The 27500-nt window shown below is 31.8% G+C and overlaps 1 protein-coding gene across 1 annotated transcript in view; it reads right to left on the reverse strand.

Annotated features, from left to right (window-relative positions):
• LOC145258293 (uncharacterized) overlaps positions 1 to 27500 on the reverse strand; it is a 220479-nt gene that overhangs the window by 20281 nt on the left and 172698 nt on the right. Inside the window, exons 32-33 of the mRNA XM_080116327.1 lie at positions 21166 to 21294; positions 8877 to 9005 (exon numbers count right to left, since the gene is read on the reverse strand). Coding sequence (XP_079972453.1) covers positions 8877 to 9005; positions 21166 to 21294 — 258 coding nt within the window. The remainder of the gene's footprint in view (positions 1 to 8876; positions 9006 to 21165; positions 21295 to 27500) is intronic.

Consider the following 27500-nt stretch of genomic DNA (forward strand, 5'->3'; position numbering starts at 1 on the left):
ATCCAAACTGAAAACAAACAAATGCAATTTAAAAATTTGCTGTCCTTAACAGAGACAAAAATAATATAAAATAAAAATATTTACATGGTTACAACAATATAAAACACATAAATTATTTGGGTGTCCAATAAACATAAAAAAAATTCTAGGCAAGTTGTAAAAAATAAGGTCTATGAGACTCACATACTGTCCGTAAGTGTCAGGCAGTGTAGGTTCGTGAACAATCTGTAGGTTCGTAACCAATGGAGAAATCATGACAGAACCTCCCCTCGTCTTTTGTTTTGTTTGAGTGGGCTAGCCATTTAATATTGTAAACATTGAAGTCTCCACATCTGTGAATGTTAGCTGAGGGATAAGCAGACAGGATGTGGTCAATTTTCTCAGAGATACTCTTAAAGATAATAACTGCAGTTCCTACAACTGAGGTCCCAGTAGAGGGCAAATATGAATGCAATGCTGTGATGAAGTGATACATAGAAGCACATATTGGGCAATTTTGGATCTTCTCTTTTGCAGACCATAAAAAGGTACAGCCGAAACATTACCAACTAATATGGCATGGAAAGCCATCTCTAATGTAGGTATATATACCATGCCCATGACAATCCGAGGGTCAGATTTTGCTGTCAAAAATATCCTTTAATTGCAAACTCATCTAAAGAAACAGTCAGTCCAGTGCCAGTCTCGCACAAGAGCAATAGGTCAGGTTTGGTCTCCTATAATTGGATTTCAACCTCTGGAATGTTGGAGATATTGGAAAAGGAGGTCTGGTGGTTGGAATTCTGAGTTTAATGATGCTGTCACTTGAGACTTTTCATGTTGGAATATGGAGATATGTGGAAGAGGTCAGCAGAGTTGTTAGAGTAGGGCAGAGAGATAAAGAAAAGGAGAAAAAGAAACGGAGAATGAATTTTGCAGACCATAAAAAGGTACAGCCGAAACATTACCAACTAATATGGCATGGAGAGGCCTGCCAGAGCTACTACATGGTTTTAAATCCATTCACCAAATGGCAATACAACAGCCCCAGTACTTTGCACCTGGTGATAGGACGGCCTCCTTAGACAGATAAGTCAGCCCAGTTAAAATGTTTACCTTCAGTACCCTTAGTAACATGACTACAAGTCATTAATAGGAATAGAAAGAGAAAATTTAGGACATCTCAAACGACTGCTCAGGAAAAAGACTGCCAGTCTAGTGTACAACGTTTTCTTCTCCCTTTGTCAAAAACATCACTCATTGTAAATCAGGACTAAGAGACAAAATTAGAGAACTGGGAGTTACAGGACAGCCAAGAACACATCCACAACGTATTTTCTATTTTCCAATTTAAAAAATTTTTTTTATGTACATAGGAATCACGACTTATAAAGGCCCAAAGGTCACTCGAGGATAAGAGTAAAAGAGTGTACAGTAGTTAATGGGACAATAGCGTAGTAATCGTTATTAGAGGAAATTTGATAAACTGGATTACTTAGGGTGAATGGCTCATCAAGAATTTGTTTATGTTGGACTTTGGACCATATTGTAGTCATCTGGAAAGAAGGCAAACGAAAGAGAGTTCCACAGGTGTACAGTTCTAAGAAAGAAGTTTTGTTCATGGAATCTACGTTTAGGTTAAGGCACAAAGTGGGGAAAATTATTGACAGTGGTTTCAGCGAGACAAGTGTTTCTCGTGAAAGTTTGGTGAAGGGAAGAACCATAGATTGGAGCTCAGATGAGCACTTGCCATGAAAATAATGATAAAACAGAGACAGGCTCACAACGTATCTTCTTTGAGAAAGGCGGTGCAGAAAAAGGGAAAAGGGCACCTCCTATCAGGCTACAAAGTATATTTTGAACTCTGTCAAGGCAGGATAACATTTTTCTAGCAGTTCCTGCCCAGATGTGGCAACAATACTCCATCCTTGGATGTACCTGGCTCTTATATAGGTAGAGAATTGCATCATCAGTGAGATATCTACTAGATCGATAGAAAGATCCCACCATTTTTCCAGCGACCTTGGCAACAGATTTGATGTACATGTTCCATTTTAGATCAGAAGCTTGTCAAAACATGGAGCTTCCCCAAGACGAAAGCCATTCATTTCAATTGATTCCAGATGGGGATTAGAGTGTTTATGATGTAAAGATAGAAGCTTGGTTTTAGATGTATTAAAAGTAACCAGCCACCTCTTTACCCATTGTACCACGTGCTCAAGATCAGAGGAGAGAGAGAGAGTCAGAGAGAACTTGGTCGTTTATGACCTTTGATGTGTTGTCATAGATGGTAGTGTCATCAGCATAAATGTCTATGAATGATCTAAGGATGTGATTTGGGAGATTATTGATGTAGATCAGGGAGAGAGTTGGACCTTGAATGGACCCCTGAGGGACTCCATTATTAATACTGTGAGCTTCTGATTTCTGCCCATCAACCACTACTCTTATGGACCTATCAGAGAGAAATGACTTAATAATTGAGAAGACATTTCCAGCTATACCGTAGCTAGAGATCTTGTGAAGTAGACCTTTGTGCCATACTTTATCAAAGGCCTTTGATATGTCAAGAGCAATTGCCATAGAAAAGAAGCCTACTTTGAGAGATTCGCTAATCCTATAAAATATAATCGTAAGCATATCTGTTGTATGAAAACCATATTGCATGTTGCTAAGAAGGCTATTTTTGCTGAGGTGGTTGACTACTTCTGTATTTAACACAGATTCTAGCAACTTACTCATGATGCACAGGAGACTTATTGATCTGTATTAAGAGGGAGATGACCGATCACCTGAAATACAGGACATACTGATGAGATTTTCCAGGGTGTTTGGAAGCAATTCTTCTTAAGACAACGTTTAAACAGCTTTGAAAGTATAGGAGCTAGTTATGGTTGAAGCTTTTTCAGCACTATAATTGGAAATCAAAGGTTTTGATGAGCTTCACAACATCTCAAAGGGTAGAATTAGCTGCAAAGTTCTTGGCAAAGAGTTTGGCTTTTTTTGATGTTGACAGGATTACCTCAGGTCCATTTATGATAGTTGGGATAGAGCACACATTTCTGTTCGGGGTTCTGTTTGCTATTTGATAAAACTGGTGAGAACCAAGCCACTGCTCAGCTACTTTAGATTTGACGGACTGAGCATACAACTCTCTCGCACTCTTTATTACTTTTTTACAATGGTTGCTGGCAGTCCTGAAAGCGGCTTTAGTCTCAGTACATCTATTATGTTGGAAGCTATGGAAAAAGTGATTTCTGTGTGCAATGGCAGCAGCACATTCTGGAGAGAATCACAGCTGACTGTTACGTTTTTTCTGGAATTTTTTGGAGCATATGAAACGGTCTATACCTAAAATTAACCATCCTCTGATACAATGGAGAACACATTCTTTTTAAACATGGATCGAAGAGGTAGATCTGATATAAATGTTCGAAAGCTATCTGTGTCAGCCATAGTGTATCGATATACTGTATGATGGAGAGGTACGTCTGAGGACTTATTACATTTCGTTTTTATCTTAACTGATACAACAGAGTGGTCTGAAGATCTCAATGGTGACAGAACGGAAAATGAACATAGCTCAGGCAAAGTTGTGAGAAAAAAGGTCTAGGAGACTTGCATACTGAACGTTAGTGTCGGGCACACGGGTGGGTTCATGAACAATCTCAGTGAGATCATAAGTAATGGAGAAATCGTGACAGAATCTCTCCTCATCATCTGTCTTATTTGAATGGGTCATCCATTCCACATTGTGAACATTGAAGTCACCACAAATGTGGATGTTAGCCGAAGGATGAGCAGACAGAATGTGGTCAATTTTCCCAGCTATGCTCTTAAAGATAGTAACTCCGCTGTTGTGGAGGCGATAGAGGGCAAATATAAATGCAGTGATGTAAGCAAGTGCAACCAGGAAGCACATATAAGGTAAATTAGGGTCTTCACTGGAGACATCCCTACCACACGGGAAACCATCTTTAATGTAGGCACATATTCCATGCCCATGGCAATCTTGGGGGTCAGATTTAGATATTAAGTTAGAGTATTTTTTAATTATGAACTCGTCTAGAGAAGTGGTCGGCCCTATGCAAGTTTCGCTTAGGAAAAATATGTCTGGTTTCGTCTCCTGTAATATGGTTTCAGCCTCTGGAAGGTTGGAACATAGACCCCTGATGCTGGAAAAGGAGACATGGTAGTGGGGGTTTACGTTAGAAGTTGGAGTTCTGGGTTTAATCGTATATTTTTTATTTTTTACAATCAAATGTAATTCTCTCTGATTCTGTCTCATCTGATCTCGAGCACGTGGTACAGTGGGGGAAGAGGTGGCTGGTTACTTTTAATGTATCTAAAACCAAGCTCCTATCTTTCCATCATCAACACTCTGATCCCCATCTGGCATCAATTGAAATGGATAGCTCTCGGCTAGGAGAGGCACTATGTTTTGACAAGCTTCTGGGCTTGACCTTTACTCCTGATCTGAAATGGAACACGTACATCAAGTCTGTTGCCAAGGTCGCTGGAAAGACGGCGGAATCCTTCTACTGCTCCAGAAGATATCTCACTTCTGATGCAATTCTCTATCTATATAAAAGCCAAGTACATCCAAAGATGGAATACTGCTGCCATATCTGGGCAGGAACTGCTAAAAACAGCCTATCCTGCCTTGACAGAGTACAAAATAGACTTTGTGGCTTAGTGGGAGATGCCTTTCTCTCTTCCCTGCAACTTCTCTCCCACAGAAGAGATGTTGCGAGCCTATCTTTGTTTTATCGTTATTACCATGGCACGTGCTCGTCTGAGCTCCACTCTCTGCCCCCACCTCGCCAATCTTTCATGATAAACACCCGTCTAGCTGAAACCACTGTCAATAATTTTCCCCACTCTTTATCTGTGCCTAAATCAAAACGTAGATTCCATGAACAAAGCTTCTTTCTTAGAACTGCACGCCTGTGGAACTCTCTATTGATTGTCTGTTTCTATCCTGACTTCAACATGGATGTCTTCAAGTCCAATATAAACAAACTCTTGATGAACCGCCCCCCTAAATAATGACACTTTATTAAATCTCCAATACTAATGAATACTGCAACACTATCCCATTGATTACTGTACACAAAATAACCCTTATCCCCGAGTGGTTTCTGGACCTTAATAAGTGGTGACCACCATATAAAAAAAAAAATCACAATTCTAGTTCATTTTATACAATAATCAAGTAATTAACCCCCTTTATTATTATTATTATTATTATTATTATTATTATTATTTATTCATTTTTAATTGTGGTTAAATAATCCATTGTTATCTATCCTGTACTTTCAAAAGTAGATTATTCTCTATTCTGTACTTTCATCTAACAATTTTCATGGTAACACTGCTGTCCAAGTCCATGACTACCCCTCGTCTCTTAAAAACATGCTTTTCATTTAAGTCAGCAGCATCTTATTTGCATATGAGATAACGAGAACAGCTATTTCTTTAATTCCTTTTTTTTATGTCCGTGACTAGACCCTATATGCTGCATAAAATTTGTACCAATTGTTATTTGATTACGAGTGACGGCCAGGCGTTTCGTATTAATCTTAATCCACGAATAATAATAATAATAATAATAATAATAATAATAATAATAATAATAATAATAATAATATTCTGATTTCGTTTATCAATGTCTCTCTGGAAAGGGATGGGATTCATTTCCAGATGATTTTCCTTAATCCCGACTTCAAACCAGGAGCTTCAAAGATCAAAGGTTTTCCTAAGGATGTTGGTGGTACCTACAATTGCAGAGGTCTGATGGCCGCCTAAAACATCGGGGATTTGTAATTTTTTCAATTGTCCTTCCAGACGACCTGATACTACTCCTAGTGTACCAACTACGACCGGGATTATTTGTGTTTTAATCTCGTGTATACGCCTTATCTCCAAGGCCAATGGAGCATAATTGCTTCACTTCTCATTCTCCTTCTCTTTCACATTGCTGTCCCAGGGTACTGAAAACTCTACAATCTGCCAGTTTTTTGAGACTTTGTCAATGACGACCAAATCCGGACGATTATGTTCCAATTGCTTGGTCGTTATGACACTTTTGTCCCACCATACCTCTACCTTGCCATCCTCACTTGTTCTCACTTCATCAGGCACCTCCTCAAACCATTTTCCAGCACACTTCACCCCAATCCTCTTACACACCTCCCAATATATCCGGAGTCCCATGCGATCGTGCCTTTTGTGGTACTCTCTCTCTCTCTCTCTCTCTGGGCCAGTCCAATACACCCTATTGCACTGACTCTGAGGTCTTACCACAAATCCGGCATTCTACAGCAACTTCCTCTTCTAGAACCACTTTTTTGAACAATCGTGTTCCTAATGCCTGCTCTTGTGCTGCAAAAACAAAAGCTTCAGTACTCTTAGCCAAATACCCAGCTCTAAGCCATTGCCATGATCTTTCATCAGCCACTTCTGCTATATCCTGGAAAAACCTTCCATGCATTTTCTTCCTAGCCAGTTCCTCTGCCCTTTCTCTATCCATACGTTTCACATAATCAGCCTTGGTCTCACATACCTCCACTTCATTAGCCACAACCTTAAGCATCCACTCTCCACTTCTAACCACATGCTCCTTCAATGTTCATCTCCTCGGTTCTAACACAATCTTTTACACTTTTCAATCCTCTCCCACCATCTTTCCTCTTTTGATACAGCCTTGCTACGCTACTTCGAATGTGAAATATACCAAACATTGCTAAAACTTTTCTTGTTTTGATATCTATGGCATGCAACTCCTTGTCAGACCATTCTAAAATTTTCCGCACTGGATCTCAAAACACTGACTGCCCATGCATTCACTGCTTTCATTAGGTTTCCTCCATACAGTTTCGACTTTGCAATTAGTTTCACTCTTCTAAGATACTCCTTCCTGACTTTTTCTTTCATTTCTCTGTTCATGATGCCTACACCCTCCAAATACTTATACCCTGTATCTTCTATTTCGTTCATGATTTCTCCATTTGGCAGCACTATTCCATTCGAATGAACCTTTACTCCTCTTTTCATCACCAGCACCGCACATTTATTAATCCCAAACTCCATCTTAATGTCTTTTGTAGTATGTCCCCACAAGTTCTACCAGTCACTCCGTTTCCTTTTCATTTCTACCGAATATTTTCAAATCATCCATAAACAGTAGATGGTTGAGGCGTCTGTCACCAGATCCAAAGTTATACCCCAGTTTCTCTCTCTTCAAGAGGATGCTCAGTTGCATCATTATCATTACAAAAAGAAGTGGCAATAACAAATCTCCTTGGACTATTCCCCGTTTAATGCCAACCTGCCCTATCTCCTTTCTGTTTGCTGTCAGCACCGTTTTCCATAGAGCCATACTTGTCTCCAAAAGCCCTACCACATTCTTAGCAACCTTCATCATCAATAGTATTTCACGTATCCATGAATGAGGAACCATGTCATAAGCCTTTCTGTAATCGATCCATGCTATGCTCAGATTCCTCTTCTTCTTTTTTGCATCCTAAGTTAATTCTTTATCTATTAGTAGTTGCTCTTTGGTACCTCTCGAGCCTTCCGACACCCCTTCTTTTCGCCAGGAAAAACACCACTACTCTCAAGATGTTCACAAATTTTCTCCGCAAAGATTCCAGTCAACAGTTTCCACATCAGTGGTAGACATGTAATTGGTCTATTATTATTGGCATCGATTCCCTTTGCAGGATCTTTCCTAATCATTGTTGTTCTTCCCTTCACAAGCCAATCAGGCACATCTCCCGACTCTCCGACCTTTTGCAGGGCAGCAGCTATAGGTGGATAAAGGCATTGAAACTGTTTAAACCAGAAGCGCATCACTCCATCTGAACCAGGTGCCTTCTAGTTTGTCATCCTTCGTATGCCAGCTTTAACGTCATCGATGGTTATCTCAACGATCTTCATCTGCTGCATTCCTAATAGCCTTTCTCTGACCTCTCCCAACCAGCTAGTCTTCTTATTATATCGCCCTTCGACAGACCAAATCCCACTCCAGAACTTCCTGGCATCTTTTGCATTTGGGGGTGTTGTTATTTCCCGCCTTTTTACTACCATTTAATTCTTAATACAGGTGAGACTGATTGTTCCGGAAAAGGTTGTTTTGCCAAAACGCAACACCTTTTCGAACAAAGTTCCGAATTTTCATACCACTAGTGTTCTCTTTCAACATTGTTAGAACGCTCATCGTTTCTTTTTCCAGCAATCTATACCTCCTTTCAAGCTCGTCCTTAGCTTTCTGTCCTAATTTAAGTCCTTTTCTTATTTCTTCGATTCTACCAAAGTCTTTCCGCCACCGTTTAATACTTTTTTCAAGCCGCCTCTGTCAGTATGGCCTTCTATCCTTCATTTCTCTCTTTTTCTTCGCAAGATGATTCGCAATAACGTATGACGCTGCATACAGAAGCCTGTTAAGTTCCGTAATCAATATGTTTTTTCTTATGATGTTGTGAATTACTCCTTGAACTATTTTTACCTCGCTTTTCACCTTCCGCCTATCACTACTCTTCATGCTTGGGATATCTGTTATGCTGTTTCTAAGAAGAACCTCTCTTGTGAAGTACTTCTTTTTCAATAGAAGTCAAAGTTCGAACTTCATCGCCACTTCTCCATACATTTGCTCCTTTCATTGGTTCCATTGTCTCAGAGTCGTCGTCGTCGTCGTCGTCGTCGTCGTCGTCGTCGTCAACAACAACAACAACAACAACAACAACAACAACAAGAAGAAGAAGAAGAAGAAGAAGAAGAAGAAGAAGAAGAAGAAGAAGAAGCAGAAGAAGAATTTACTTAAAATTTACTGAAAAAAAAAGAAAGAGAAAAGACAAAAACAAATAAATTGCACACAAAAAAAGCTGGGAACTTACTCTCGGTGCAATTGGCGCCTTTGTATCCGGCATCGCACAAACAATTTCCGGTCACATGATGGCAAGTGTCTGTTGTGCAGATTGGGCAACTAGAACCGCAACGGTCGCCGTATGAACCTTCGGGACAATCTGGCGAAACACAGAAATAGTGAAAAAAAATAAAATAAATAAAAATAAATAAATAAGAGAAGGGAATATGAATAGAATTACGGTCACAAATCTTTGCCACGAAAATAAATGATGAGCGCGTGTTGTGTCATCTGTTGTCTTGTTTTCACTTTTCTGTTGTTGTAGGAGTCGTACTAGATAGACTGAGATTAATAAATATATAAAATATATATTATTTGGTTTTATTATTATTATTTGGGTTTATTATTATTATTTGGTTTTATTATTATTATTTGGGTTTATTATTATTATTTGGGTTTATTATTATTATGTGGGTTTATTATTATTATTTGGGTTTATTATTATTATTTGGGTTTATTATTATTATTTGGTTTTATTATTATTATTTGGTTTTATTATTATTATTTGGGTTTATTATTATTATTTTGGTTTATTATTATTATTTGGGTTTATTATTATTATTTGGGTTTATTATTATTATTTGGTTTTATTATTATTATTTGGGTTTATTATTATTATTTGGGTTTATTATTATTATTTGGGTTTATTATTATTATGTGGTTGTATTATTATTATTTGGTTTTATTATTATTATTTGGTTTTATTATTATTATTTGGTTTTATTATTATTATTTGGTTTTATTATTATTATTTGGGTTTATTATTATTATTTGGGTTTATTATTATTATTTGGGTTTATTATTATTATTTGGTTTTATTATTATTATTTGGGTTTATTATTATTATTTGGGTTTATTATTATTATTTGGTTTTATTATTATTATTTGGGTTTATTATTATTATTTGGTTTTATTATTATTATTTGGTTTTATTATTATTATTTGGTTTTATTATTATTATTTGGGTTTATTATTATAATTTGGTTTTATTATTATTATTTGGTTTTATTATTATTATTTGGTTTTATTATTATTATTTGGGTTTATTATTATTATTTGGTTTTATTATTATTATTTGGGTTTATTATTATTATTTGGTTTTATTATTATTATTTGGGTTTATTATTATTATTTGGTTTTATTATTATTATTTGGGTTTATTATTATTATTTGGTTTTATTATTATTATTTGGTTTTATTATTATTATTTGGGTTTATTATTATTATTTGGGTTTATTATTATTATTTGGGTTTATTATTATTATTTGGTTTTATTATTATTATTTGGTTTTATTATTATTATTTGGGTTTATTATTATTATTTGGGTTTATTATTATTATTTGGTTTTATTATTATTATTTGGTTTTATTATTATTATTTGGTTTTATTATTATTATTTGGTTTTATTATTATTATTTGGTTTTATTATTATTATTTGGTTTTATTATTATTATTTGGGTTTATTATTATTATTTGGGTTTATTATTATTATTTGGTTTTATTATTATTATTTGGGTTTATTATTATTATTTGGGTTTATTATTATTATTTGCTTTTATTATTATTATTTGGGTTTATTATTATTATTTGGTTTTATTATTATTATTTGGTTTTATTATTATTATTTGGGTTTATTATTATTATTTGGTTTTATTATTATTATTTGGTTTTATTATTATTATTTGGGTTTATTATTATTATTTGGGTTTATTATTATTATTTGGGTTTATTATTATTATTATTTGGTTTTATTATTATTATTTGGGTTTATTATTATTATTTGGTTTTATTATTATTATTTGGGTTTATTATTATTATTTGGTTTTATTATTATTATTTGGGTTTATTATTATTATTTGGTTTTATTATTATTATTTGGTTTTATTATTATTATTTGGGTTTATTATTATTATTTGGTTTTACTATTATTATTTGGTTTTATTATTATTATTTGGGTTTATTATTATTATTTGGGTTTATTATTATTATTTGGTTTTATTATTATTATTTGGGTTTATTATTATTATTTGGTTTTATTATTATTATTTGGGTTTATTATTATTATTTGGGTTTATTATTATTATGTGGTTTTATTATTATTATTTGGGTTTATTATTATTATTTGGTTTTATTATTATTATTTGGTTTTATTATTATTATTTGGTTTTATTATTATTATTTGGGTTTATTATTATTATTTGGTTTTATTATTATTATTTGGTTTTATTATTATTATTTGGGTTTATTATTATTATTTGGTTTTATTATTATTATTTGGTTTTGTTATTATTATTTGGGTTTATTATTATTATTTGGGTTTATTATTATTATTTGGGTTTATTATTATTATTTGGGTTTATTATTATTATTTGGGTTTATTATTATTATTTGGTTTTATTATTATTATTTGGTTTTATTATTATTATTTGGGTTTATTATTATTATTTGGGTTTATTATTATTATTTGGTTTTGTTATTATTATTTGGTTTTATTATTATTATTTGGGTTTATTATTATTATTTGGTTTTATTATTATTATTTGGGTTTATTATTATTATTTGGTTTTATTATTATTATTTGGGTTTATTATTATTATTTGGTTTTATTATTATTATTTGGGTTTATTATTATTATTAGGTTTTATTATTATTATTTGGTTTTATTATTATTATTTGGGTTTATTATTATTATTTGGGTTTATTATTATTATTTGGTTTTATTATTATTATTTGGTTTTACTATTATTATTTGGTTTTATTATTATTATTTGGGTTTATTATTATTATTTGGTTTTATTATTATTATTTGGGTTTATTATTATTATTTGGGTTTATTATTATTATTTGGTTTTGTTATTATTATTTGGTTTTATTATTATTATTTGGGTTAATTATTATTATTATTTTGTTTTATTATTATTATTTGGGTTTATTATTATTATTTGGTTTTATTATTATTATTTGGTTTTATTATTATTATTTGGTTTTATTATTATTATTTGGGTTTATTATTATTATTTGGTTTTATTATTATTATTTGGGTTTATTATTATTATTTGGGTTTATTATTATTATTTGGTTTTATTATTATTATTTGGTTTTATTATTATTATTTGGGTTTATTATTATTATTTGGGTTTATTATTATTATTTGGTTTTATTATTATTATTTGGGTTTATTATTATTATTTGGGTTTATTATTATTATTTGGTTTTATTATTATTATTTGGTTTTACTATTATTATTTGGTTTTATTATTATTATTTGGGTTTATTATTATTATTTGGTTTTATTATTATTATTTGGGTTTATTATTATTATTTGGGTTTATTATTATTATTTGGTTTTGTTATTATTATTTGGTTTTATTATTATTATTTGGGTTTATTATTATTATTTGGTTTTATTATTATTATTTGGGTTTATTATTATTATTTGGTTTTATTATTATTATTTGGTTTTATTATTATTATTTGGGTTTATTATTATTATTTGGTTTTATTATTATTATTTGGTTTTATTATTATTATTTTGTTTTATTATTATTATTTGGTTTTATTATTATTATTTGGGTTTATTATTATTATTTGGTTTTATTATTATTATTTGGTTTTATTATTATTATTTGGTTTTATTATTATTATTTGGTTTTATTATTATTATTTGGGTTTATTATTATTATTTGGTTTTATTATTATTATTTGGGTTTATTATTATTATTTGGTTTTATTATTATTATTTGGGTTTATTATTATTATTTGGGTTTATTATTATTATTTGGTTTTATTATTATTATTTGGTTTTATTATTATTATTTGGGTTTATTATTATTATTTGGGTTTATTATTATTATTTGGTTTTATTATTATTATTTGGGTTTATTATTATTATTTGGTTTTATTATTATTATTTGGGTTTATTATTATTATTTGGTTTTATTATTATTATTTGGTTTTATTATTATTATTTGGGTTTATTATTATTATTTGCCTTATTCCGGCTATTGTTCTCACCCCACTCCAGAACTTCCTTATTCACACAACGTGTCAGTGGATATAACCTCCGACCTTCTTCAAGTGTATCCTGTCAAACTCGGAAATCTTATTGTCGAACTCAGGAATCTGGGCGGAATTACGAACAAAACCTTTCATTCTATTCCGAGTTCGATAGAAAGATTCCCAAGTTTGATAAGATACACTTGAAGAAGATCGGAGACTACATCAGTCGAAATACGCATTATCTAGCGTCATTTCAAAAATTCAGAAACAAGATATAAAGATACTAAACCTTGTGTCTAGAATTCTTATTCCAATTGTAAACAAAATTCGTTACATGATATTTATGCTAAAAAATGTCTCAAATTTAGAAGGTTTTAAGGAGAAATTGAAATTCACGGAATCTTGTCTAATTGATGTCTAAAACTATGGTTCAAATTCAATACAAATCTGAAATATTTGAATGTTTAAATGGGAGATTGTGTCTATATCATGCTTCATAAAAACAACTAAAATGTTTCAAAGAACATTTTAGATGCTTTTATTAATTGATGATATATTGTGAAAATTTCTGAAAAAATTTGATTTTTCATGAAGAGTTTCTACTCCCTTTTACTCTTTTCGAGTAAATTAAAAAAAATTAAATATTGCTTACATTACGATCCCTTACGCCTAGCAGCTGTGTTCAAAATTCACAATGATCGATTAATTATTTTAAGATTGCATCTTGTGTGTCCCAGGAAGAGTATAACCAATCACTAATGCATTCATTTTAAATTTTAGTGATTTTTCTTTCATGCTACGATTTCGGTGGAATCCTCTAAATGATAGTTTTAAATTATATTAATATGCACACATTACATGTTCTGTTTCCATAATTGATCAGTTCGTTGGTTTAGAATTTGAACAAGTCATATTAGGAACAGTCATATTCTTGTAAAAAAACAACTTTCATTTTACATATGAGAACTCAAAAAAACAAACAAAAACAAAAAACAACCACCTGGCAAATATACCTGGTGAGCCAAGTGCAAGAGAGAGATTCAAACAATTGCACTTAAAGAGCGGTTAGGATCTTTAAAAAGATCTCTCAGTTGGAATGTCACAGTGTCAGAATAGTGGGTGAATGGCTAACATTCAGTAGGATTCCCCATCCCCAGTTTGAGCAAAATGATAAGAAAACTGAAAAAAAAAAAAAAAAAAAAAAAAATGTCGCTTATTCGCACGCACTTATACTTGAAAAATGTATTATTTTATAAAACTCAAAATTTAATGTCGGGCAACTATTTTCTCTTTTAAATATTTTATGTTTAACATTTTTTTTTAAGAAATTGTGTCCACCTTTAAATAGTAATGTTACAAAAAAAATGTGTCCAATGTTAACACACACACACACACACACACACACACACACACACACACACATATATATATATATATATATATATATATATATATATATATATATATATATATATATATATATATATATATATATATATATAGTAGCGTCCAAAACTACGGGACAAAATTTTAAAACCTAATATTTGTTAGAAATAACAACTGTGAAAAGCTGAAATTTTGACAACTGGTAGTCGTTATCATCCATAATAACATAATAAAATTATAATAGAAAAGAATTATAATAATTATTTATTTATTTTCAAAATAGGAACGTCCAAAAGTAAGGGACAAAATTGAGAAAAACAATGTAAACAGCTAAAAAACAATAAAAATACATGTACAATCAATATTTAGTAAATGAGTCATTGCTCTCAATGACAGCTGCACATCTTTGACTACAAGAACGAACCAGTTCTTGACAATCCTCGATACTAATTTCAGACAATTCTTCTTGAAGCTTCACCCACAAATCCTTCGTTTTAGTGGGATTTCTTTCTATAACTTTAACTCCTAAGGTTTTCCAAAGATTTTCTATTGGATTTAAGTCAGGGTTTTGCGGTGCCCAATCCATAATTTCTAAATCTTGCTCGCTAAGGTAACTCATTACCACCTTTGCCTTGTGACATGGGGCATTATCTTGCATAAACTATCGAAACTTGAATTCTGTATGATTAGAACAACATGATCTTGAACAATATTTTTATAGATCTGCACATTTACACGAGTTTTTAACCGGACAAGAGGCGTTGTACTGTGGCTAGAAAATATTCCAAATACCATGACAGTTTTCTTAGTGCACTTTGCACTTAATCTTTCACCAATACGTCTTTTTACATCGTTTTTTTTCCATCATTTCCAAATAAATTAAACGTGCTTTCATCACTGAAAAATACCTTTGCCCAATTTTCATATGTCCAAATTACATATCTGTTTGCAAACTCTAATTTCCTTTTCTTATTCTTCGAACTAACAAGTGGTTTCTTCCCTGGAGTTCGATTAAACAGCCCTATTTCTTGCAGTCGTCTAGAAACAGTCTGTCTTGACACATTAACATTAACATTAATTGTAAATTATACTCGTGAATTTTTTGTATATATGGTACTATTCATAACCCTTTTAATTTCTGTGCAAGATTTAAAACGGTCATTTAATGAGATACGCTGCATTATTCGATCTTCTCTTGCCAAAGTTTTGCTGGGTCTGCCGGTTTTTACAGCACTAACTATTTTGCCAATATCATTGTAGGATACAACACTCTTGGAACGTTTCACTTTCTCTGAAATCTTTCTAATGGTGTGCTTTTCCTTGTGTAGCTTCACAATCGCTTGTCTCACAGAGTAATCAAGTTTTTGGTATTTCGCCATGGTGCCGGCTGATGCAACGTTTACAAATGACTAAGTAAGACTTATTCTTTAGAAGAAATAAAAAAATTTGAATATAGCATACTCTTTACATTGTTTTTCTCGATTCTGTCCTTTACTTTTGGACTTTTCTATTTTGTAAAATAAATAAATAATTGTTATAATTCTTTTTCTATCCTTTGCAAATGATTCAAATTTTTGTATGTCATTATGGATGATAACGACTACCAGTTGTCAAAATTTCATCTTTTCACAGTTGTCATTTCTAAAAAATATTAGGTTTTAAAATTTTGTCCCTTAGTTTTGGACGGCAATGTATATATATATATATATATATATATATATATATATATATATATATATTTATTTATTTGTAGTCATATTTATTTATTTGTAGTCATCGACATACAGTTCCGTTTCGTTGTATCACAACTTATCTGTGCCGCTGGACTAGCGCCTCTCTCAAACCGAGGATTGAACCTAGAACCATCACGTTGACAGTCAGCAGTTCTACAGATCCACCCACGGGAGCAGAGCGCCCATAAATTATCTCGCCAAATGTCTATTTAAACAAACATTTGTCCACCACTTTTACAGTGCTCTCACCGCTTGTTTATAAACAAATAGTGAATGTCGCATTTATATATATATATATATATATATATATATATATATATATATATATATATATATAGGAGTTGAACAAAATAATGGAAAGACCTTGTGTATTTTGCATCAATAGGTGTTTTAAACTTCTAAAGATTGTAAATTTACCAAAGTTTTATTTTTCATGTTTTTTTTTTTAGCAAGATTTTCTGGCGTGGTTTCAGGAATGACTACAGGATGTTTGAGAGGAAAAATGTGCTGGTATAGGTCCTTTTTCTACCCCCCCCTTTCCAACACTTATCATATCTAGACAATGCAGTCGCGATGTATCATCATGTGTTTTGAGTAATGAAAAATATGGTGCTTATTCAGAGTTACCTTTAATTTAAAAATAAAAATAATAAAAAATTTTTTATGATATACGTATTAGTCACGAAATGAAGATGTCATATTTTGAAATTCGTATAAATTGATCAAGTAAATGTTTTATTAAAATAATCAAAATTTACGATTTTAAGCGATTAATTATTTTGAAAACAAACAAAATCTTTGTAATCGAATTGAATTGTCGCTCTTGAATTTTGACAAAATATAAAACAATATGGCCGCACCCGGCCTCCTAATGACTTCCTAATATATTGTTCGAGAAAAGAGCAAACCATTCTTTTTCACGTCATAATCGCACGGAAGAGTGTATGAAAGAGAGGTAAACCAGAAGATTGCATAATAAGGTTTGTTCATATACTTCTCGAGCAATCAGATAAAAGGTGAATTGAAAACAAATGTTACTTCATATTTTCAGAATTCAGAAACAAACTGACAATGAATAAAGACCAGGATTTCTTTTAACTTCAGAGGAAAAAATATCCATACTAAACAAAAAATATCCATACTAAACAAAAAATATCCATACTAAACAAAAAAGATCCATACTAAACAAAAAAGATCCATACTAAACAAAAAATATCCATACTAAACAAAAAAATATCCATACTAAACAAAAAATATCCATACTAAACAAAAAATATCCATACTAAACAAAAAATATCCATACTAACAAAAAATATCCATACTAAACAAAAAATATCCGTACTAAACAAAAAATATCCATACAAAACAAAAAATATCCATACTAAATAAAAAAGATCCATACTAAACAAAAAATATCCATACTAAACAAAAAAATATCCATACTAAACAAAAAGATCCATACTAAGAAAAAAATATCCATACAAAACAAAAAATATCCATACTAACAAAAAATATCCATACTAAACAAAAAAGATCCATACTAAACAAAAAATATCCATACTAAACAAAAAAGATCCATACTAAACAAAAAATATCCATACTAAACAAAAAATATCCATACTAAATAAAAAAGATCCATACTAAACAAAAAAGATCCATACTAAACAAAAAAAATATCCATACTAAACAAAAAAGATCCAGACTAAACAAAAAAGATCCATACTAAACAAAGAATATCCATACTAAACAAAAAATATCCATACTAAACAAAAAAGATCCATACTAAACAAAAAAGTATCCATACTAAACAAAAAAGATCCATAGTAAACAAAAAATATCTCTACTAAACAAAAAAGATCCATACTAAACAAAAAATATCCATACTAAACAAAAAATATCCATACTAAACAAAAAATATCCATACTAAACAAAAAATATCCATACTAAACAAAAAATATTCATACTAAACAAAAAAGATCCATACTAAACAAAAAAGATCCATACTAAACAAAAAAGTATCCATACTAAACAAAAAAGATCCATAGTAAACAAAAAAGATCCATACTAAACAAAAAATTTCCATACTAAACAAAAAATATCCATACTAAACAAAAAAGATCCATACTAAACAAAAAATATCCATACTAAACAAAAAATATCCATACTAAACAAAAAATATCTATACTAAACAAAAAATATCCATACTAAACAAAAAATATCCATACTAAACAAAAAAGATCCATAGTAAACAAAAAATATCCATACTAAACAAAAAAGATCCATACTAAACAAAAAAGTATCCATACTAAACAAAAAAGATCCATAGTAAACAAAAAATATCCATACTAAACAAAAAAGATCCATACTAAACAAAAAATATCCATACTAAACAAAAAATATCCATACTAAACAAAAAATATCCATACTAAACAAAAAAGATCCATACTAAACAAAAAAGATCCATACTAAACAAAAAATATCCATACTAAACAAAAAAATATCCATACTAAACAAAAAATATCCATACTAAACAAAAAATATCCATACTAAACAAAAAATATCCATACTAAACAAAAAATATCCGTACTAAACAAAAAATATCCATACTAAAAAAAATATCCATACTAAACAAAAAATATTCATACTAAACCAAAAATATCCATACTAAACGAAAAGATCCATACTAAACAAAAAAGATCCATACTAAACAAAAAATATCCATACAAAACAAAAAATATCCATACTAAATAAAAAAGATCCATACTAAACAAAAAATATCCATACTAAACAAAAAAATATCCATACTAAACAAAAAAGATCCATACTAAGAAAAAAATATCCATACTAAACAAAAAATATCCATACTAAACAAAAAATATCCATACAAAACAAAAAAGATCCATAGTAAACAAAAAATATCCATACTAAACAAAAATATCCATACTAAACAAAAAATATCCATACTAAACAAAAAAGATCCATACTAAACAAAAATATCCATACTAAACAAAAAATATCCATACTAAACAAAAAATATCCATACTAAACAAAAAATATCCATACTAAACAAAAAAGATCCATACTAAACAAAAATATCCATACTAAACAAAAAAGATCCATACTAAACAAAAATATCCATACTAAACAAAAAAGATCCATACTAAACAAAAATATCCATACTAAACAAAAAAGATCCATACTAAACAAAAAATATCCATACTAAACAAAAATATCCATACTAAACAAAAATATCCATACTAAACAAAAATATCCATACTAAACAAAAAATATCCATACTAAACAAAAATATCCATACTAAACAAAAATATCCATACTAAACAAAAATATCCATACTAAACAAAAAAGATCCATACTAAACAAAAATATCCATACTAAACAAAAAAGATCCATACTAAACAAAAATATCCATACTAAACAAAAAAGATCCATACTAAACAAAAATATCCATACTAAACAAAAATATCCATACTAAACAAAAAATATCAATACTAAACAAAAATATCCATACTAAACAAAAAATATCCATACAAAACAAAAAAGATCCATAGTAAACAAAAAATATCCATACAAAACAAAAAATATCCATACTAAACAAAAAATATCCATACTAAACAAAAAAGATCCATACTAAACAAAAATATCCATACTAAACAAAAAAGATCCATACTAAACAAAAATATCCATACTAAACAAAAAATATCCATACTAAATAAAAAAGATCCATACTAAACAAAAATATCCATACTAAACAAAAAATATCCATACTAAACAAAAAAGATCCATACTAAACAAAAATATCCATACTAAACAAAAAATATCCATACTAAACAAAAAATATCCATACTAAACAAAAAATATCCATACTAAACAAAAAATATCCATACTAAACAAAAATATCCATACTAAACAAAAAATATCCATACTAAACAAAAAAGATCCATACTAAACAAAAATATCCATACTAAACAAAAAATATCCATACTAAAAAAAAAATATCCATACTAAACAAAAAATATCCATACTAAATAAAAAAGATCCATACTAAACAAAAAATATCCATACTAAACAAAAATATCCATACTAAACAAAAAATATCCATACAAAACAAAAAAGATCCATAGTAAACAAAAAATATCCATACAAAACAAAAAATATCCATACTAAACAAAAAATATCCATACTAAACAAAAAATATCCATACTAAACAAAAAAGATCCATACTAAACAAAAATATCCATACTAAACAAAAAATATCCATACTAAAAAAAAATATCCATACAAAACAAAAAATATCCATACTAAACAAAAAAGATCCATACTAAACAAAAAATATCCATACTAAACAAAGAATATCCATACTAAACAAAAAATATCCATACTAAACAAAAATATCCATACTAAACAAAAAATATCCATACAAAACAAAAAAGATCCATAGTAAACAAAAAATATCCATACAAAACAAAAAAGATCCATAGTAAACAAAAAATATCCATACTAAACAAAAAAGATCCATACTAAACAAAAATATCCATACTAAACAAAAAAGATCCATACTAAACAAAAAAGTATCCATACTAAACAAAAAAATCCATAGTAAACAAAAAATATCCATACTAAACAAAAAAGATACATATCAAACAAAAAATATCCATACTAAACAAAAAAGATACATATCAAACAAAAAATATCCATACTAAACAAAGAATATCCATACTAAACAAAAAATATCCATACTAAACAAAAATATCCATACTAAACAAAAAATATCCATACAAAACAAAAAAGATCCATAGTAAACAAAAAATATCCATACAAAACAAAAAAGATCCATAGTAAACAAAAAATATCCATACTAAACAAAAAAGATCCATACTAAACAAAAAAGTATCCATACTAAACAAAAAAGATCCATAGTAAACAAAAAATATCCATACTAAACAAAAAAGATCCATACTAAACAAAAAATATCCATACTAAACAAAAAATATCCATACTAAACAAAAGCTAAACAAAGGATTGCTTAAAGTTTTATAGAAATGAAATGTGGTAACAGAAATAAACATGGGGGCCCACGCCTTTAAAATTCTTTGAAATTGAAAAAGTAAAAAACACCGTACGTTCCTGACATCTTCGTCCAGCATATCCAGGGCTGCAATGGCACATTCCATACATAGGTTCACAGGTAGCATTGTTGTAACAACTGCACTTGTGGTAACAGTCAACTCCCCATTTATTGGTTGGGCAGACTGAAATAAAGAAAGGTGACAATGGTTTAAAAAATATTACAAAAAGTGTGAAAAAGTATTCGAAAAGCATTTCTTGGTGCGTTGTTACAACTTAAGCAAAAGGATTTTTTTCCTTTTTCTTCCTTTTCTCTTTATTTTCTCTTTATTTATTTGTGATTTTTTTTTTCGATTAAAAAAACATCTTTTTTTTTATTGTATTTAGTCTTTCTGAAGACATAGTATACCAAAAACATCACATGAAATACATGACTCGTTTGTTATAGATGAAATTTATGTATATATTTATATATTCTTACTTGTAGTTGTTGTCATTAACAATAGTCGAGTAATTGCATTTCATAAGTACTTCAGAAAGTTCACTTTCTGACATGCATTACGCGCCTCTGATTTCTAGGGACGTGTAAATATTTACAAGCAAACACATATATACATACATATACATATATGCATACATACATACATACATACATATATATATATGTATATATATATTCACACATTAATATATATATATATATGCTTATATACACACATATTTATATACACGCACATACATATATATTCTTACGATAAAAATATATGTATGCATATATAGATATATATATATATATTTACTTATACATACATATGTAAACATGCACACACTCATATATATATTTACAATTATAAGAAATATATACTAGTGATGTATATATTTGTATAAAAAAAGTTCAAATTGTAACAAATATTAAGTGAAAGTGAACTTCCTCCTCCAGAGCATGTATATCATTAGTTATGATTCCAAAATAAAAAAAATTATACACGTGTCTAGTTGAATGGCGGTACACCACTAAACAACTTTTCAGAGACAAATCTATGTTCCTTAACAAAAACTAAACTATGAAAAAAATGCAAGAAAGTTGATTATACAGAATGAAAAAGAATTTTGAGAAGAAAAAAATGAAATAGATGTATACGTTTTTCGCTCTGTTGAATCGTGTTATTCGTTACCGTTCTCAATCTCTTCATTCATTTTTGTAGGCTTTTCGACGGCATGGACAAAATTCAAATCTGCACGATTTTCTTGTTCCAGTTCAAACTAGGCCGAAAAGCTGCTGAGACAACTCGTGATATCAATGATGCATTTAGCCCAGGAATCACTAACGAACATGCGGCACAATGGTAGTCCAAAAAATTTTGTAATGGTGACGACAGCTTCAAAGATAAAGACGGTCGCAACCGGCCAACTGCGTTTGATAACGAACATTTGAAAGCCGTATTGAAGTCGATCCTTGCAAAACCACATGAGAAGTTGCTGTTGAACTTGAGGTCGACCACTCAACAATCGTTCGCCATTTAAAGCGAATAGGGAAATAAAAAAAGTTGGATAAATGGATGTCGCATGAATTTTTTTTTTTTTACAAAGGAGTCACCACTTATCAAGGCCCGAAGGCCACTCGAGGATAAGGTTAATGAGTGTACAATGGTAAAAGGGAACATGTCAGTCATCGATACTAGTAGAAATTTGATAAATTGGATTACTTAATGGGATGGCTCATCAAGAATTTGTTCACATTGGACTTGAAGACAACCATATTGCAGTCAGCTGGAAAGCAAGAAAACTGAACAGAGTTCCACAGGCGTGAAGTTCTAAGAAAGAAACTTTGTTCATGGAATCTATGTTTAGGTTTAGGCACATATAAAAAGTGGGGGAAAGTATTGATAATAGTTTCAGCTAGACGAGTGTTTTTCAGTCAGATGTGGTAACAGTACTCCATCCTTGGACACACTTGGCTCTTATACATGTAGGGAATTACATCAACAGTAAGATATTTACTGGAACGGTAAGACTATCCCACCATTTTCCCAGCAGCCCTGGCAATGGATTTGATGCACATGTTCCATCTCAGATCAGGAATAAAGGTCAAGCCCAGAAGTTTGTCAAAACATGGAGCCTCCTCAAGATGAAAGCCATTCATTTCAATTGATGCCAGACAGGAATCAGAGCGTTGATGATGGAAAGATAGAAGTTTGATCTTACATGCATTAAAATTAACCAGCCTTTCCCCATTGTACCACCTACTCAAGATCAGAGGAGAGAGTCAGAAAGACCTTGGTCGTTTACGGTCTTCAAAGTACTACCATAGATGGTAGTGTCGTCAGCATAAATGTCTACGAATGATCTAAGGATGTGGTTTGGAAGATTATTGATTTAGATCAGGAAGAGAGTTGGGCCCAGGATGGACCCCTGAGGGACTCCAGCATTAATACTGAGAGCTTCTGATTTCTGCCCATCAATCACTACTCTTATGAACCTATCAGAGAGAAATGATTTAATAATTGAAAAGACGTTTTTAGCTATACCATAGCTGGAGATTTTGTAGCCATACCCTATCAAAAGCCATACCCTATCAAAAGCCTTTAATATGTCAAGGGCAATTGCCTTTGAAAGGAAGCCTCGATCGGGAGATTCGCTAATCCTATGAGATATAACTGTTAACACATCAGCTGTAGATCTAGCATAATGGAAACCATATTGCATGTCACTGAGGTGATTGACTACTTCTCTATTTAACACAGATTCCAGCAACTTAATCATGATGCACAGGAGACTAATTGGTCTGTATTGAGAGAGAGATGAGCGATCACCTGAATTCTTAAATACAGGGCATACTGATGAGGTTTTCCAGGGTGGTGTGAAGCAATTCTCTTTAAAACATTACTTAAATCGCATTTTAAGTATGGGAGCTAGTTCTGGTTGAAGCTTTTTGAGCACTGTAATAGGGCCAGGGCCAGTTGCTTTACTGGAATCGAGGTTTTTGATTAGCTTGGCAACATCATGCACTATGTCGCATAGTGTTTTTCAGACACAAGAGGAAATAAATGGGGTTGGCAGTCCTGATCGCATAGGGTAGAATTAGCTGCAAAATTTTTGGCAAAGAGTTTGGCTTTGTCCGATGCTGACGAGATTACTTCAAGTCCATTGATGATGGTTGGGATAGAGCACACCTCTATTCAGGACCCTGTTTGTTATTTGCCAAAATTGGTGGGAACCAAGCCGCTGCTCAGCTACTTTGGACTTGACGGACTGACCATACAACTCTCTCGCGTTCTTTATTACTCTTTTACAGTGGTTGCTGGCAGTCCTGAAAGCGGCTTTAGTCTCAGTACATCTATTATGGAAGCAAGGGAAAAAGTGATTTCTATGTGCAATGGCAACAACACTATCTGGAGAGAACCACAGTTGACTGTTAGGTTTTTGCTGAATTTTTTTGGAGCATATGAATCGGTCTATACCTACAATTAACCATTCAGTCAGGTCTGATACTATGAAGGACACATTCTTTTTAAACATGGATCGAAGAGGTAGATTTAATATAAACGTACAGAAGCTATCCCAGTCAACCATAGAGTATCGATATACTGTACGATGGAGAGCTATGTCGGAGGACTTATTACATTGTGTTTTTATCTTCACAGAGACAACCAAGTGGTCTGAAAATCCCAGTGGAGACAGAACAGAAGAGGAACATAGCTCAGAGCAATTTATGAGAACAAGGTCTAGGAGACTTGCATATTGACCATTAGTGTCAGGTACATGGGTGGGTTCGTGAATTGAATGATAATCAAAAAATTGTTGTTTTGAGGTGTTTTCTACGCTCCATCTATGCAACAAAAACAATCCATTTCTCGAGCAGATTGTGACGTGTGATGAGAAGTGGATTCTCTATGACAACCGGCGACGTTCAGCACAGTGGTTGGATGCCGGAGAATCTCCACAACACTTCCCGAAGCCGAAATGGCACCAAAAAAAGGTTATGGTGACTGTTTGGTGGTTTGTCTCATCCATCACAGCTTTTTGAATCCGGACGAAACGATTACGGTGGAGAAGTACTGCTGACAAATTGACAAAATGCACCAGAAGCTCCAACATATGTACCCGAGATTGGTCAATATGGAGGGACCAATTCTCCTCCATTTCAACGCTCACCTGCATGTTGCTCAACTGACCCTGCAGGAACTGAACGAATTGGGCTACGAGACTCTGCCTGATCTGCCATGTTCATCTTGACAACTTCCTGCACAAAAAATGCTTCAAAAGCCGAGATGATGCCGAATCGGCCTTCAATGACGTCATCGTTTCCAGAACTCCGGATTTCTATGCTAATGGGATAAATAAACGTGTTTCTTGTTGGCAAAAATGTGTCGATTCTAATGGTTCTTGTTTTGATTAATAAAGTTTATTATGAAAGGAGTTACGATCTTTTGAATATAAACGTAAAAACCACTTTAACATGCCTGGTTATCTCCCACTTTGTCGTAAGGACTCAGACAGATATATGCACTAACTTGGAGTCCATATTCGAAACAACCCCCCCCTTTACTAGAGAAACAAAACTAGAATCAGACGACCAGGCCTTTATGTGTCTTAAACTTAACCTGCAACATAACATTAGCTACTTATATTTTCTATACCACTCTCCCTCGACCCAGGACTGTACCCTAATCAACCAAGTCTCTGACAGCATTGATATAGCACTCTCCCTTGATACTAGTGCACAAGTGCATGTAGTTGGTGACTTCAATGTTCACCACAGTAATAGGCTTGGATTCTCTACTTACACTGACGCAGCTGGTAGCATAACACATAGCTTCTCTACATCTCGTTCCCTATCACAGACGGTTACATTTCCAACATGTTTCTCAGATCAGCAAAATCAACACGCCTCACTTTTAGATCTATTTCTGACCACAGTACCCAATGATTGTGTAACGAATGCCCATCGCCCACTCGGAAATCCTGATCATGTTGTGGTAATGGTAGAAATCGCTCTAAATTCTCGACTCAAAACTTAAGAGCCATTGCTCCAAACGACAAAGTATTACAAAGAGGCTGACTGGGAAGCTATCAGGGATCTCATCAGAGATGCCCCATGCGGAAATATCTCTATTCGTGCTGAATAGTGGTTCAAAATGGCAATTACAGCGCATGTCCCACATGGAAATTCTATAGCAAACCCCACTCTCCCCAATGGTTTACTTCTCCTTGTGCAACTGCCATTGCTCAAAGGCAGCATGCATACTGCAGATTTAACTGACATAAGTCAAATACAAACAGACAAAAGTTTATAGAAGCTAGAAGTAATTGTAAGAAAGAAATACTGACTGCTGGAAAACTGCTTCTGTGTTACCAGTTTACAAGAATTCTGGTGAATGACCTGACCCACTAAATTATCGCCCCATTAGCCTCCTTCCACTTTTCGCCAAAATATTTGAGTCTATAATTAACCAAGCTCTAGTCCATCACCTAACAGCTGCTAAATTTCTGATGGACCAATAATATGAATTTACGCAAGCTCGTTCTTCAGCAGATATCCTAACTGCAATCTCTGAACGTATATACCATACACTGGACAAAGCAGGGCAGGGTAGAGCAGTAGCCCTAGATATATCTAAGGCTTGTGACAAGGTTTGGCACGATGGTCTTCTCAAGAAAATCAGATCATACGGTATCACTGGATGAATACATAACATAATTAAATCCTTCTTAAATAAGAGAAGAATCCAGGTTGTCCTCGACGGTCGTACATCTAAACAATATGATATTAATGTGGATGTACTTCAGGGGTCTATATTTGGACCTTTATTATTCCTAATATTCAAAAATGACCTCCATGATAAAATTGTCTCTGAGATGGGTATATTTGCTGATAACACCATGCTCTATAACAGGCATGAGGGGAAAACAAATGAACACATATCTAAGGAAATGGCAGAAAGTCTAGAGAAATACCTCCAGTCTGTGGTTGAATGGGGACAAAAATGGATGATCACATTCAATGCTGTCAAGACTAAGCTTGTTTCTTTCAATAATTACAATAAACTTTTTCAACCACCAATAGCTACGGCTAAAGATACATTACCTGAAAGTACTTGTTTCATGAGTTGGAACAGATACATTGAGAGCATTACCAGGGCAACTGCGAGGAAGGTGGGCTCTCTCTACCGTGCTAGAAAGTCACTTATGCCTCAAAGTATCCTGTACCTCTACAAGGCCACTATTGACTCATGTATGGAGTATTGCTGTCACATTTGGGTTGGTGCATCCATTACTAGCATCTCACTCCTGGACAGGGTTTAAAAGCCAACCTGATAAGTCCTGAACTATCATATAGGCTTCAGCCTTTGTCCCATCATCAAAATGTTGGATCCCTCTGCCTGTAGTA

Source organism: Euprymna scolopes, chromosome 33 (genome assembly GCF_053919585.1).
Source record: "Euprymna scolopes isolate OS-2025 chromosome 33, ASM5391958v1, whole genome shotgun sequence".
NCBI lineage: Eukaryota > Metazoa > Mollusca > Cephalopoda > Sepiida > Sepiolidae > Euprymna > Euprymna scolopes.